The following is a 16,814-nucleotide window of genomic DNA, read 5'->3' on the forward strand; positions in this document are numbered from 1 at the left end:
CAGGGTACCTGAGGCCTCTACCTCTAAGGGAGGTAGAGACTTGGTGGTGTATCCGTCCAGGCGAGCTGTCTCCTCCGTTCCTCGCGGTTCATCCAGTCACTTAAACACCGGCCGCGAGGAATCCACGTCCTTTTCTAGCAGGACGCTCAATACGTGACGTCATGACGCTAGCACGAGCAATCTGTCACTCAAGTGTCCGATATCCAATCGGTACTTGTCAGAGGCGTGATTTCCATCCAGAACCAGGGTATTTAAGCTTACTCCTTACTTCAGCTCATTGCCCTGTCGTGGTTCTAGCTTGTCTAGTCACTCAGTGCTCTGGTATTCTAGTTTGCTCTTTGGTTTTGACTCGGCTCGTTGTACTACCCTGTTTCTCTGTTATCCCTTGACCCGGCTTGTCTCTCGCTTATCTGTCTTCTCGTTCCCTCGACCTCGGCTTGCCTCTGACTATTCTTTACTCTCGGTACGTTAGTCCGGCCATTCTAAGGCCCGGTATACGTACCTTTCCACTCTTTGTACTCTGCGTGTTGGATCCCTGTCCCGATCCTGACAGCTATTAATTGTAACGTATTAATTAGCTGGATTTCACCAACAGTCCACATCTACAACACATAGGTCTATCCCATTAGTAGATAACATTCACATACGGAAGAACAAACGGCAGTCAAGGACATTGGGTAAATCTTGGACATCTCTGCCACTGGGTAGAGGTGGGTCAGACTGGTACATTAATGAATGGTTACCAATCGATCTTAGTGTTGCTTTACTTTATCAGGGTTACCTCGAACCAACTAACTTCAAACCAGGAGACAGACAAGACAATATTTAAGGTATTCAGCAATCCGCTGTCTATTTAAACGACGCATTTCGCTTGTGTCAGTTCTGGGTCACAGATTTAGTATATGGTTATTGAGCGATGTCGGGATCTTTGACCATTTCATTAAGCTAATATAAGATGTGCGATTCAAATCGAAAAATTATTAATAAGAACTAATGAGGATGGTTAACGCCACAAAAGGGGTAGACACCAACACCACAGGAATTACCTCTAGTTAAAATTCAATATGGGGATGTATTTAATGTAGAAAAAAGACATACAAAGCAAAAAAGGGTTGCTCATGCGTGTCAGAAAATAAAGTGTATATGCAATGGTGATTTGTTGCTTATGCAACCTAAGTGAGATGTAAGAAAATGATATACAAAAATAATAAAAAATAATAACAGGACTGCTAGATCTGTACAGAATTCCACAAATTACAAATATAGCAGTATATGGTTCGATATAAAGGTAGCAATCAGCCTTCTGTGGTGTCCTCTGGATAGATTGTACTCAATATAAGACTGACTTTGTATCAAAAGGCTTGATACAACAGTAGCAGGCTGCTAACTGGAGTAACTTGTGGATGAAATAAAGTCTATATTAGATAAACCACATCTTAGACGAATAAAGTAGGAAACAGTAGACTAAAGAGTCAGTTGCTGAGTGGTACTAGATAAACCCTTAGACTAAACTAAATGGCAACACGAGCTTACTTATCTCATAGGTATGCATATTAACAAATCCACATATAGGTAGCTCGTATGGTACAGATGGTGACTAGTATTAGGGGGAGAAAAAGGAGAGAACATATAGAGGGGTAGGACAAGCGGAGCCCAGTGTGCACCCTGGGACTGTCTAGACTCGCCCCGCTTATTTTGCTTAAACGTAGTTCACCTATGGATGGAAAGTACTTGAAATATATCTAAGCAACAATGGTAACTCGTGGATGAAGGTAAAGCATGTATACGGCTCGAAAATAAACCATTCAATGTCTGTGCTAGCTATGCCACCCTTAGATGGTAGAGCATGTATATAGCTAAAGAGTGATGGATATTGTATATTTCAACTAGCTAAATCAAAACCCACCTGCTTCTACAAGGTAGCCCCCCTAATATAGTCAGAGTATGAGGTCAGAGGGTATCGCAGTCTAAGCTAAAAGCAAAGTATGCTTTGGCAGCCCGACGTGCGTTTCGGCGAGAAAACGCTGAAAAAAAAAATTGTATTAAACTGTTTGCCTGCTGCCCATGTTAAATATCCATTGTGACATAGTGGGATCATAGCATTTATTCACAGAAAGCCTCATTTTAACACACAGTAAATCCCTGAATCTTGCTTTCTGAGTCTCAGGAACGAAATGGTCAGTCTGACGCAAAGAATGGAACAGATTGAGTTATCAGCTGGCAGAGACTCACAATGACATGGATCTAAAAATGTCGCTCCTAGCAGAGAGCTGGAAAAACCATGGACACATTCAAAGGGAAATACAGGCCTTTTAATAACCTGTTATAAAATCCAAATTGTGTACAGGGTCCCCATAGCTTGCTTTAACTGTTTCCATGCTAGACTATCCCTTTAATACCCGGTTATAAAATCCAAATCGTGTACAGGGTCCCCATAGCTTGCTTTAACTGTTTCCATGCTAGACTGGCCCTTTAATAACCGGTTTTAAAACCCAAATCGTGTACAGGGTCCCCATAGCTTGCTTTAACTGTTTCCATGCTAGACTGGCCCTTTAATAACCGATTATAAAACCCAAATCGTGTACAGGGTCCCCATAGCTTGCTTTAACTGTTTCCATGCTAGACTGGCCCTTTAATAACCGATTATAAAACCCAAATCGTGTACAGAATCCCCATAGCTCGCTTTAACTGTTTCCATGCTAGACTGGCCCTTTAATAACCGATTATAAAACCCAAATCGTGTACAGAATCCCCATAGCTCGCTTTAACTGTTTCCATGCTAGACTGGCCCTTTAATAACCGGTTATAAAATCCAAATCGTGTACAGAATCCCCATAGCTCGCTTTAACTGTTTCCATGCTAGACTGGCCCTTTAATAACCGGTTTTAAAACCCAAATACTATACAGGATCCCCATAGCGAGCATTAGTTATTTTCAGGTTAGACTGGCCCTTTAATGACCTGTTATAAAAAAACAAATCGTGTACAGGATCCCCATAGCTAGCGTTAGCTATTTCCAGGTTAGACTGGCCCTTTAATAACCAAAGCTGTAAAAATACCTGAACTACAATAAATGTTTCTATTTCTTGTATTTGTATAATTTTCTTTATATTTTATCCACAATGAATACAGTCAGCGACACTGGGCACCTCCCTCGCAGTTACCCCGTTACCTCGTTGCAGTCTTGCAGGAAGTATTGAAGCTCGAGATGATCTTTCAGTCTCTGCAGCCATTTGTGGGCGAGCGCCATGTTTCGCTGGCTCCTGGGAGACAAGATGGGGAAATGTCAGCGCCACGGTGTGCGTTAATAACTGCTAACGACACGTCACTAGCATAAACCACTGACATTAAACTTAGAATCTACATGCTTTCTCTATAAATTCATTACAACAGCTTGACTGGATCCCGGAGTATATTCCTTCCGAGCCACCAGACCCCAACACACACAAAACAAGTCACCGCAGATCCTATAAAGTGTATATAGATTATCCTTACTACTGACTTTTTGCTTTGTATACACAGACGCTGACATTAGATCTATATACCACCCGTTAAATAATATCTGAACTGGCAGCTAGTTACTAATAATAGTTACTGGATTAAAAACCCAGACAGACTCACCTTTTTTGTATGGCGCTAATACGCTCCTGAACGCGATCAGCAAAGACATTTCCAAGTCGTATTAAACTCTCTCCAGCATCCACTGCTGTGATAACTTTCTGGGCATTCAGTTCCATCGTGGTCAGGAAATCTCGATGTTTCTTTATCGCCACCTCCACACTGTCCACAGTATTCGGCAACTCAACATGGGCCAGCGTGGACTCCTAGAGACAGGAGGAAAAGGTTCACTACATTTACATTGTCTTGCACATAATTGGTTTCTAATTTAGACAGAGATCGAAACGACGTAGAGGCAGACATAGTGAGAGACTGTGAGAACCAATAGTTAAAGGAACACTGCCCACCACTATAACAACTTCTCCTAAGGAGCCCTCTTATCATCAAGGGTTAAATAGTTTTCCATCAATTTAGCCCTGACGTTGGTTCCCTTTTACCGGACAATGCCGCTCCCTGATTTCATTCCTCCCTGCCACAGTAATACAAGGAAAGTTTTGGCTGTAAGTGTCCATTCCTCTGTCATTCACACACACGATACATGTTTATTAAATACTTGGGTGTCTTTACTAATGTGTACTTTGTGGTTGAATTATTCCAACTTAAAAAACATCATTTTTTTATTTTTTTTTAAAGATGTATCACCCATCACTCACCTGGTTATTCAGACACGCCTCAGCTTGCTTAACATCCCTCAGAAACAAGTGGAAAATATGAGACTGTACAAGGACTTCTCGTCGATTCTCCCACATCTGCAGAAGTTTGTTCCACCCAACTTCCAACTTCTGTAACCACTGCTGAAGTGACAAGTAAGGGAGGTCAGCCTCCTCCAAACTCAGAAGGTCACTGACTGCCTGGATCTTGTTATAGTCTTCCTCGTAGCGGCTGATCTCTTCTTTCAGGGCCCCATGAAGGCCAAGGAGCCTCTCAGCTTCAACCAGATTGGATGGCAACTCTTCTGTAGCCACTGCCGTCTGAGTCTTGACCAGCCAAGTCAGAAAGTTGTCCAAGTCCTGTATGAACTGCTGCAACTTGCTGGCCACGGTCAAGGAATCCTCACATCCTTGGAGGGTCCTCTTCAAAGCTTCCCATTCACCGCTGATTTCTTCAAAGTGGACCAATACTTCCATGGCCTGCGTGGGATGGCAAGTGGCAAGGGCTTCTGCATCTTGCTGAAGCTGGATTAACTTGGGTTCTATGGCTACAAGGGCTGCTTCCATGTTGGACAATTTTCTCTGGAGGGACAACACGCCACCCAGTTCTCCAGGTCCACATTGCGTGGTTTCCATTGCTTTCCTCTTCTCTCGAATTTGGGATTTTACCTCGTTGCATTCCAGAAAGTAGTTTTGCAGACGTAGAACAGAATTCAGCTGGTCTTTCCTCTGCTCCACCAGTTCCACAATCCGGTTCCACCTGCCAGAAAACAAAGGGCTGAAATTTCATATCTACCACAGGACCCACATTAATGAAAAATATACACTAAAACTAAGCTTTTAGAAAAAAAAGTTACTTGAAGGCCTCTAGATATTAAAATAAACAATTAACTCTAGGAAAATAAAAACGGTCATGCAGACATATTTCAATGTAGCTAAAGTTTGGTACTTTTTTACATTTTTGGTGTGTTCACTGCACTATACTTGTAATACAATTTACTACCATTTATGGAGAGCAGCATTCACATTTAGTTATTCCTCTATAACTGCACTCACTGCTTAAGTTTAATCCTTAAGTCCTGAGTCGAGAAATTCCACGGGACAGAATGCTGGTAAATCCACCCACAGATCTCTCTGCAAGCACTTACCTGCTGTTCAGGTGGTCCTGGCAAGCCCTGACTTCGGATGAGCTGGGGTGCCCTGCTTCTAGGAGCTGCTGCACGATCTGATTAACATCCAGGACTCGTCCCATCAGGCTGTTCATTTCCTGATCCAAACTCTCAAACCTACAGTTATAACACACAGATACTCGTTACTGCTGGTGAATCAGCAGCGCTAATGGTGAGAGACGCATCAACCATTAAATCTAAACATTAATATCTGTTTTTTGGACCATGTACTATTATTTTTGCAGCAATATTTTATACTTATTAATATTTTAAAACTCAAGATGAATGTTTTTAGGGAATATAAGTTGCAGCTATATAATGTAGGCCATGCAGCAACACTTCTGTTCAATGTTTCCATAGTTTAATCCCTTAAGGACCAAACTTCTGAAATAAAAGGGAATCATGACATGTCACATGTCCTTAAGGGGTTAAACAGTATTCATTGGCTGCAAGCCGTCTGCTTGATGTAGTGTTTATGGTGCCCAGAGTGTCCTTTTAATTTGATGGAGAGATTGGTAAGAGATCATTTTGAAGTTTACGTCATTTATTTTCCAAGTTTTTTTTATCGTAATTTTAACGTTTATCTCATTTTTTTAACGTTCTTCAAACACCTTCTCACCTGTGCTGTACAACCTCCACATCTTCCAGCCGCTGCGGGATATCCATCTTCATCAACCACTGCTCCTTTTCATCAATCCACACCTCACATGAGTTCACTTCACCAAACATTTTGTACACATCGAGAGCATCTTGAAGCCACTGACTACGCAGCGAAGACACTTCCACCACTTCTCCATAGAGCTGCTCCACCTCCACAATGCAAATCTGTACATCCACCTGGTCTCTATACTCAACACCCAACTCTGACAGCTGCTTCCTCAAGCCCATTACAGCAGAATGGTGCTTCTCTATTTCTTCTGTGGCCTCCCGATGTTTTTTGACCAAGGATTGGGTAGAGTACTCATCGTGTCCAAAGTCATCACTGGAAATGAGCCGGTAGGTGTCCTGCAACCAGCCTGCCAGCTCTGCGTTATCTGCATTAAACTGGTGGAAGGTGGAGGCTTCATGGAGCTTCTGCTGGTGAAGATTGGATGCTTTCTCCAGATTCTCCCACTGGCGTCTCACCACTTCCATTCGTTGGCGAAGCCCGGACATCCCTTTTCTTCTCTTTTTTAGAACCTTTGAGAAAAGTTTTTTGTTTTAAAAAGATTTTTTAACAGAAAGGATATGTTCTGATGTCTCTCATCTCTTCTTTCAATACCAATACACTTTAAAATTCAATTTTAAAAATATAATAACTCCTAAGGTCAGGCTGTGTTAATTGTGTGTTTAATGGTCAGTCCCTCCCAGGGTCACAGTGTACTAATGACAGTGACATGTTTAATGGTCAGTCCCTCCCAGGGTCACAGTGTACTAATGACAGTGACATGTTTAATGGTCGGTCCCTCCCAGGGTCACAGCGTACTAATGACAGTTACATGTTTAATGGTCAGTCCCTCCCAGGGTCACAGTGCACTAATGACAGTGACATGTTTAATGGACGGTCCCTCCCAGGGTCACAGCGTAGTAATGACAGTGACATGTTTAATGGACGGTCCCTCCCAGGGTCACAGCGTACTAATGACAGTTACATGTTTAATGGTCAGTCCCTCCCAGGGTCACAGTGCACTAATGACAGTGACATGTTTAATGGTCGGTCCCTCCCAGGGTCACAGTGTACTAATGACAGTGACATGTTTAATGGTCGGTCCGTCCCAGGGTCACAGTGTACTAATGACAGTGACATGTTTATTGGTCAGTCCCTCCCAGGGTCACAGTGTACTAATGACAGTGACAGGTTTAATGGTCAGTCCCTCCCAGGGTCACAGTGTACTAATGACAGTGACATGTTTATTGGTCAGTCCCTACCAGGGTCACAGTGTACTAATGACAGTGACATGTTTAATGGTCAGTCCCTCCCAGGGTCACAGCGTACTAATGACAGTGACATGTTTAATGGTCAGTCCCTCCCAGGGTCACAGTGTACTGACAGTGACATGTTTAATGGTCAGTCCCTCCCAGGGTCACAGCGTACTAATGACAGTGACATGTTTAATGGTCAGTCCCTCCCAGGGTCACAGTGTACTAATGACAGTGACATGTTTAAGGGTCAGTCCCTCCCAGGGTCACAGTGTACTAATGACAGTGACATGTTTAAGGGTCAGTCCCTCCCAGCGTCACAGTGTACTAATGACAGTGACATGTTTAATGGTCAGTCCCTCCCAGGGTCACAGGGTACTAATGACAGTGACATGTTAAGGGGTCAGTCCCTCCCAGGGTCACAGTGTACTAATGACAGGGACATGTTTAATGGTCAGTCCCTCCCAGGGTCACAGGGTACTAATGACAGTGACATGTTTAATGGTCAGTCCCTCCCAGGGTCACAGTGTACTAATGACAGTGACATGTTTAATGGTCAGCCCCTCCCAGGGTCACAGTGTACTAATGACAGTGACATGTTTAACGGTCAGTCCCTCCCAGGGTCACAGCGTACTAATGACAGTTACATGTTTAATGGTCAGTCCCTCCCAGGGTCACAGCGTACTAATGACAGCGACATGTTTAATGATCAGTCCCTCCCAGGGTCACAGTGTATTAATGACAGTAAAATGTTTAATGGTCAGTCCCTCCCAGGGTCACAGTGTACTAATGACAGTAACATGTTTAATGATCGGTCCTTCCCCGGGACACAGCGTACTAATGACAGTGACATGTTTAAGGGTCAGTCCCTCCCAGGGTCACAGTGTATTAATGACATATACATGTTTAATGGGCAGTCCCTCCCAAGGTCACAGCGTACTAATGACAGTGACATGTTTAATGATCAGTCCCTCCCAGGGTCACAGTGTATTAATGACAGTAAAATGTTTAATGGTCAGTCCCTCCCAGGGTCACAGTGTACTAATGACAGTGACATGTTTAATGGTCAGTCCCTCCCAGGGTTACAGTGTACTAATGACAGTGACATGTTTAATGGTCGGTCCCTCCCAAGGTCACAGTGTACTAATGACAGTGACATGTTTAATGGTCGGTCCCTCCCAGGGTCACAGTGTACTAATGACAGTGACATGTTTAATGGTCAGTCCCACCCAGGGTCACAGTGTACTAATTACAGTGACATGTTTAATGGTCAGTCCCTCCCAGGGTCACCGTGTACTAATGACAGTGACATGTTTAATGGTCAGTCCCTCCCAGGGTCACAGTGTATTAATGACATATACATGTTTAATGGGCAGTCCCTCCCAAGGTCACAGCGTACTAATGACAGTGACATGTTTAATGGTCAGTCCCTCCCAGGGTCACAGGGTACTAATGACAGTGACATGTTAAGGGGTCAGTCCCTCCCAGGGTCACAGTGTACTAATGACAGGGACATGTTTAATGGTCAGTCCCTCCCAGGGTCACAGGGTACTAATGACAGTGACATGTTTAATGGTCAGTCCCTCCCAGGGTCACAGTGTACTAATGACAGTGACATGTTTAATGGTCAGCCCCTCCCAGGGTCACAGTGTACTAATGACAGTGACATGTTTAACGGTCAGTCCCTCCCAGGGTCACAGCGTACTAATGACAGTTACATGTTTAATGGTCAGTCCCTCCCAGGGTCACAGCGTACTAATGACAGCGACATGTTTAATGGTCAGTCCCTCCCAGGGTCACAGTGTACTAATGACAGCGACATGTTTAATGGTCGGTCCCTCCCAGGGTCACAGTGTACTAATGACAGTAACATGTTTAATGATCGGTCCTTCCCCGGGACACAGCGTACTAATGACAGTTACATGTTTAATGGTCAGTCCCTCCCAGGGTCACAGCGTACTAATGACAGTGACATGTTTAATGGTCAGTCCCTCCCAGGGTCACAGTGTACTGACAGTGACATGTTTAATGGTCAGTCCCTCCCAGGGTCACAGCGTACTAATGACAGTGACATGTTTAATGGTCAGTCCCTCCCAGGGTCACAGTGTACTAATGACAGTGACATGTTTAAGGGTCAGTCCCTCCCAGGGTCACAGTGTACTAATGACAGTGACATGTTTAAGGGTCAGTCCCTCCCAGCGTCACAGTGTACTAATGACAGTGACATGTTTAATGGTCAGTCCCTCCCAGGGTCACAGGGTACTAATGACAGTGACATGTTAAGGGGTCAGTCCCTCCCAGGGTCACAGTGTACTAATGACAGGGACATGTTTAATGGTCAGTCCCTCCCAGGGTCACAGGGTACTAATGACAGTGACATGTTTAATGGTCAGTCCCTCCCAGGGTCACAGTGTACTAATGACAGTGACATGTTTAATGGTCAGCCCCTCCCAGGGTCACAGTGTACTAATGACAGTGACATGTTTAACGGTCAGTCCCTCCCAGGGTCACAGCGTACTAATGACAGTTACATGTTTAATGGTCAGTCCCTCCCAGGGTCACAGCGTACTAATGACAGCGACATGTTTAATGGTCAGTCCCTCCCAGGGTCACAGTGTACTAATGACAGCGACATGTTTAATGGTCGGTCCCTCCCAGGGTCACAGTGTACTAATGACAGTAACATGTTTAATGATCGGTCCTTCCCCGGGACACAGCGTACTAATGACAGTGACATGTTTAAGGGTCAGTCCCTCCCAGGGTCACAGTGTATTAATGACATATACATGTTTAATGGGCAGTCCCTCCCAAGGTCACAGCGTACTAATGACAGTGACATGTTTAATGATCAGTCCCGCCCAGGGTCACAGTGTATTAATGACAGTAAAATGTTTAATGGTCAGTCCCTCCCAGGGTCACAGTGTACTAATGACAGTAACATGTTTAATGATCGGTCCTTCCCCGGGACACAGCGTACTAATGACAGTGACATGTTTAAGGGTCAGTCCCTCCCAGGGTCACAGTGTATTAATGACATATACATGTTTAATGGGCAGTCCCTCCCAAGGTCACAGCGTACTAATGACAGTGACATGTTTAATGATCAGTCCCTCCCAGGGTCACAGTGTATTAATGACAGTAAAATGTTTAATGGTCAGTCCCTCCCAGGGTCACAGTGTACTAATGACAGTGACATGTTTAATGGTCAGTCCCTCCCAGGGTTACAGTGTACTAATGACAGTGACATGTTTAATGGTCGGTCCCTCCCAAGGTCACAGTGTACTAATGACAGTGACATGTTTAATGGTCGGTCCCTCCCAGGGTCACAGTGTACTAATGACAGTGACATGTTTAATGGTCAGTCCCACCCAGGGTCACAGTGTACTAATTACAGTGACATGTTTAATGGTCAGTCCCTCCCAGGGTCACCGTGTACTAATGACAGTGACATGTTTAATGGTCAGTCCCTCCCAGGGTCACAGTGTATTAATGACATATACATGTTTAATGGGCAGTCCCTCCCAAGGTCACAGCGTACTAATGACAGTGACATGTTTAATGGTCAGTCCCTCCCAGGGTCACAGCGTACTAATGACAGTGACATGTTTAATGGTCAGTCCCTCCCAGGGTCACCGTGTACTAATGACAGTGACATGTTTAATGGTCAGCCCCTCCCAGGGTCACAGTGTACTAATGACAGTGACATGTATAATGGTCAGTCCCTTCCAGGGTCACAGCGTACTAAGGACAGTGACATGTTTAATGGTTAGTCCCTCCCAGGGTCACAGTGTACTAATGACAGTGACATGTTTAATGGTCAGTCCCTCCCAGGATCAAGTGTACTAATGACAGTGACATGTATAATGGTCAGTCCCTCCCAGGGTCACAGCGTACTAATGACAGTGACATGTATAATGGTCAGTCCCTCCCAGGGTCACGGTGTACTAATGACAGTGACATGTTTAATGATCAGTCCCTCCCAGGGTCACAGTGTACTAATGACAGTGACATGTTTAATGGTCGGTCCCTCCCAGGGTCACAGCGTACTAATGACAGTTACATGTTTAATGGTCAGTCCCTCCCAGGGTCAAAGCGTACTAATGACAGCGACATGTTTAATGGTCAGTCCCTCCCAGGGTCACAGTGTATTAATGACAGTAAAATGTTTAATGGTCAGTCCTTCCCCGGGACACAGCGTACTAATGACAGTGACATGTTTAAGGGTCAGTCCCTCCCAGGGTCACAGTCTATTAATGACATATACATGTTTAATGGGCAGTCCCTCCCAAGGTCACAGCGTACTAATGACAGTGACATGTTTAATGATCAGTCCCTCCCAGGGTCACAGTGTATTAATGACAGTAAAATGTTTAATGGTCAGTCCCTCCCAGGGTCACAGTGTACTAATGACAGTGACATGTTTAATGGTCAGTCCCTCCCAGGGTTACAGTGTACTAATGACAGTGACATGTTTAATGGTCGGTCCCTCCCAAGGTCACAGTGTACTAATGACAGTGACATGTTTAATGGTCGGTCCCTCCCAGGGTTACAGTGTACTAATGACAGTGACATGTTTAATGGTCAGTCCCACCCAGGGTCAAAGTGTACTAATGACAGTGACATGTTTAAGGGTCAGTCCCTCCCAGGGTCACAGTGTACTAATTACAGTGACATGTTTAATGGTCAGTCCCTCCCAGGGTCACCGTGTACTAATGACAGTGACATGTTTAATGGTCAGTCCCTCCCAGGGTCACAGTGTATTAATGACATATACATGTTTAATGGGCAGTCCCTCCCAAGGTCACAGCGTACTAATGACAGTGACATGTTTAATGGTAAGTCCCTCCCAGGGTCACAGTGTACTAATGACAGTGACATGTTTAATGGTCAGTCCCTCCCAGGGTCACCGTGTACTAATGACAGTGACATGTTTAATGGTCAGCCCCTCCCAGGGTCACAGTGTACTAATGACAGTGACATGTATAATGGTCAGTCCCTCCCAGGGTCACAGCGTACTAATGACAGTGACATGTATAATGGTCAGTCCCTCCCAGGGTCACAGCGTACTAATGACAGTGACATGTTTAATGGTCAGTCCCTCCCAGGGTCACCGTGTACTAATGACAGTGACATGTTTAAGGGTCAGTTCCTCCCAGGGTCACAGTGTACTAATGACAGTGACATGGTTAATGGTCAGTCCCTTCCAGGGTCACAGTGTACTAATGACAGTGACATGTTTAATGGTCAGTCCCTCCCAGGGTCACAGTGTACTAATGACAGTGACATGTTTAATGGTCAGTCCCTCCCAGGGTCACAGTGTACTAATGACAGTGACATGTTTAATGGTCAGTCCCTCCCAGGATCACAGTGTACTAATGACAGTGACATGTTTAATGGTCAGTCTCTCCCAGGGTCACAGCGTACTAATGACAGTGACATGTTTAATGGTCGGTCCCTCCCAGGGTCACAGTGTACTAATGACAGTGACATGTTTAATGGTCAGTCCCTCCCAGGGTCACCGTGTACTAATGACAGTGACATGTTTAAGGGTCAGTTCCTCCCAGGGTCACAGTGTACTAATGACAGTGACATGGTTAATGGTCAGTCCCTTCCAGGGTCACAGTGTACTAATGACAGTGACATGTTTAATGGTCAGTCCCTCCCAGGGTCACAGTGTACTAATGACAGTGACATGTTTAATGGTCGGTCCCTCCCAGGGTCACAGTGTACTAATGACAGTGACATGTTTAATGGTCAGTCTCTCCCAGGGTCACAGCGTACTAATGACAGTGACATGTTTAATGGTCGGTCCCTCCCAGGGTCACAGTGTACTAATGACAGTGACATGTTTAACGGTCAGTCCCTCCCAGGGTCACAGTGTACTAATGACAGTGACATGTTTAATGGTCAGTCCCTCCCAGGGTCACAGTGTACTAATGACAGTGACATGTTTAATGGTCAGTCCCAACCCAGGGTCACAGTGTACTAATGACAGTGACATGTTTAATGGTCAGCCTCTCCTTGGGCTAAAAGGTATAATTCATGATTTTTATTCCAGAAATTACAAAACAAAACTGTTTCAACAACTTAAAGCAAGTCTCACCTGCTCCCCCTTCTGGAGGGTCTGCAGTAACATGGCGTTTCTCCCTTTGATCTCCCCCACCAGAATCTTGTGTTTGCTAAGAAGGCGCATTACGCTGCTCAGATCCTTTCCGTAACTTTGTGTTGCAGTCAGGATCTGTTCTTTCTCCCGGATCCAGCCCTCGGCCTCCTCAATCTCTTGCAGGAAGCACCAGAGGCGACGTGATTCCTCTAGCTCACCGCGACGTTTCTCTGCCAGCTGGCACAGGCTTTCCAGGCAGCTCTTCACATGGTCTACGCGATTGCAAATGACCTGCGGATCGCAGGGCTGGTAATCTGAAAGGACATTACAGAGAATGGAGGACTTATTTTACAAACCAGCATTCTCTGTATGTTGGGGCCTAAAGGTAAATGTCACAATTATTCCCACTGGATACATGCGTAACACCAGCTCCGTGCTATATTGAGTGCGCATCAATACTTCAGTGGGCATACTGGGGCTCTGAGCAGCCCGATATATTACAGAGTATGGTGCCCTTCAGAAGCTTTATATATTACAGTGTGTGAGCACCCAGAGAGACATTCTATATTACAGTGTGTGAGCAGCCAGAGACATTCTATATTACAGTGTGTGAGCAGCCACAGAGACATTCTATATTACAGTGTGTGAGCAGCCAGAGACAGAGACATTCTATATTACAGTGTGTGAGCAGCCAGAGAGACATTCTATATTACAGTGTGTGAGCAGCCACAGAGACACTCTATATTACAGTGTGTGAGCAGCCAGAGAGACATTCTATATTACAGTGTGTGAGCAGCCAGAGAGACATTCTATATTACAGTGTGTGAGCAGCCAGAGACATTCTATATTACTGTGTGTGAGCAGCCAGAGAGACATTCTATATTACAGTGTGTGAGCAGCCAGAGAGACATTCTATATTACAGTGTGTGAGCAGCCAGAGAGACATTCTATATTACAGTGTGTGAGCACCCACAGAGACATTCTATATTACAGTGTGTGAGCAGTCAGAGAGACATTCTATATTACAGTGTGTGAGCAGCCACAGAGACATTCTATATTACAGTGTGTGAGCACCCAGAGACATTCTATATTACAGTGTGTGAGCACCCAGAGAGACATTCTATATTACAGTGTGTGAGCAGCCAGAGAGACATTCTATATTACAGTGTGTGAGCACCCAGAGACATTCTATATTACAGTGTGTGAGCACCCAGAGAGACATTCTATATTACAGTGTGTGAGCAGCCAGAGAGACATTCTATATTACAGTGTGTGAGCAGCCAGAGAGACATTTTATATTACAGTGTGTGAGCAGCCAGAGAGACATTCTATATTACAGTGTGTGAGCAGCCAGAGACATTCTATATTACAGTGTGTGAGCAGCCAGAGAGACATTCTATATTACAGTGTGTGAGCAGCCAGAGAGACATTCTATATTACAGTGTGTGAGCAGCCAGAGAGACATTCTATATTACAGTGTGTGAGCACCCACAGAGACATTCTATATTACAGTGTGTGAGCACCCAGAGACATTCTATATTACAGTGTGTGAGCAGCCAGAGAGACATTCTATATTACAGTGTGTGAGCAGCCAGAGAGACATTCTATATTACAGTGTGAGCAGCCAGAGACATTCTATATTACAGTGTGTGAGCAGCCAGAGACATTCTATATTACAGTGTGTGAGCACCCAGAGACATTCTATATTACAGTGTGTGAGCAGCCAGATAGACATTCTATATTACAGTGTGTGAGCAGCCAGAGAGACATTCTATATTACAGTGTGTGAGCAGCCAGAGAGACATTCTATATTACAGTGTGTGAGCACCCAGAGACATTCTATATTACAGTGTGTGAGCACCCAGAGACATTCTATATTACAGTGTGTGAGCAGCCAGAGAGACATTCTATATTACAGTGTGTGAGCAGCCAGAGAGACATTCTATATTACAGTGTGTGAGCACCCAGAGACATTCTATATTACAGTGTGTGAGCACCCAGAGAGACATTCTATATTACAGTGTGTGAGCAGGCAGAGAGACATTCTATATTACAGTGTGTGAGCACCCAGAGACATTCTATATTACAGTGTGTGAGCAGCCAGAGAGACATTCTATATTACAGTGTGTGAGCACCCAGAGACATTCTATATTACAGTGTGTGAGCACCCAGAGACATTCTATATTACAGTGTGTGAGCACCCAGAGACATTCTATATTACAGTGTGTGAGCAGCCAGAGAGACATTCTATATTACAGTGTGTGAGCACCTAGAGACATTCTATATTACAGTGTGTGAGCACCCAGAGAGACATTCTATATTACAGTGTGTGAGCAGCCAGAGAGACATTCTATATTACAGTGTGTGAGCAGCCAGAGAGACATTCTATATTACAGTGTGTGAGCAGTCAGAGAGACATTCTATATTACAGTGTGTGAGCAGCCACAGAGACATTCTATATTACAGTGTGTGAGCACCCAGAGACATTCTATATTACAGTGTGTGAGCACCCAGAGACATTCTATATTACAGTGTGTGAGCAGCCAGAGAGACATTCTATATTACAGTGTGTGAGCAGCCAGAGAGACATTCTATATTACAGTGTGTGAGCAGCCAGAGAGACATTCTATATTACAGTGTGTGAGCAGCCACAGAGACATTCTATATTACAGTGTGTGAGCAGCCAGAGAGACATTCTATATTACAGTGTGTGAGCAGCCACAGAGACATTCTATATTACAGTGTGTGAGCAGCCAGAGAGACATTCTATATTACAGTGTGTGAGCAGCCAGAGAGACATTCTATATTACAGTGTGGGAGCAGCCGGAGAGACATTCTATATTACAGTGTGTGAGCAGCCAGAGAGACATTCTATATTACAGTGTGTGAGCTGCCACAGAGACATTCTATATTACAGTGTGTGAGCAGCCACAGAGACATTCTATATTACAGTGTGTGAGCACCCAGAGAGACATTCTATATTACAGTGTGTGAGCAGCCACAGAGACATTCTATATTACAGTGTGTGAGCACCCAGATAGACATTCTATATTACAGTGTGTGAGCAGCCAGAGAGACATTCTATATTACAGTGTGTGAGCAGCCAGAGAGACATTCTATATTACAGTGTGTGAGCACCCAGAGACATTCTATATTACAGTGTGTGAGCAGCCAGAGAGACATTCTATATTACAGTGTGTGAGCACCCAGAGAGACATTCTATATTACAGTGTGTGAGCACCCAGAGACATTCTATATTACAGTGTATGAGCACCCAGAGACATTCTATATTACAGTGTGTGAGCAGCCAGAGAGACATTCTATATTACAGTGTGTGAGCAGCCAGAGAGACATTCTATATTACAGTGTGTGAGCA

General features: G+C 44.5%; 1 protein-coding gene across 1 annotated transcript in view; it reads right to left on the minus strand.

Moving 5' to 3' along the window:
- SPTBN4 (spectrin beta, non-erythrocytic 4) overlaps positions 1-16,814 on the minus strand; it is a 142,565-nt gene that overhangs the window by 68,538 nt on the left and 57,213 nt on the right. The window contains exons 14-19 of the mRNA XM_063431082.1: positions 13,439-13,752; positions 6,056-6,615; positions 5,416-5,553; positions 4,271-5,027; positions 3,621-3,823; positions 3,172-3,262 (exon numbers count right to left, since the gene is read on the minus strand). Of these exons, the coding sequence (XP_063287152.1) occupies positions 3,172-3,262; positions 3,621-3,823; positions 4,271-5,027; positions 5,416-5,553; positions 6,056-6,615; positions 13,439-13,752 (2,063 nt within the window). The remainder of the gene's footprint in view (positions 1-3,171; positions 3,263-3,620; positions 3,824-4,270; positions 5,028-5,415; positions 5,554-6,055; positions 6,616-13,438; positions 13,753-16,814) is intronic.

This window comes from Pelobates fuscus, chromosome 9 (genome assembly GCF_036172605.1).
Source record: "Pelobates fuscus isolate aPelFus1 chromosome 9, aPelFus1.pri, whole genome shotgun sequence".
In the NCBI taxonomy this organism is placed as follows: Eukaryota; Metazoa; Chordata; class Amphibia; order Anura; family Pelobatidae; genus Pelobates; species Pelobates fuscus.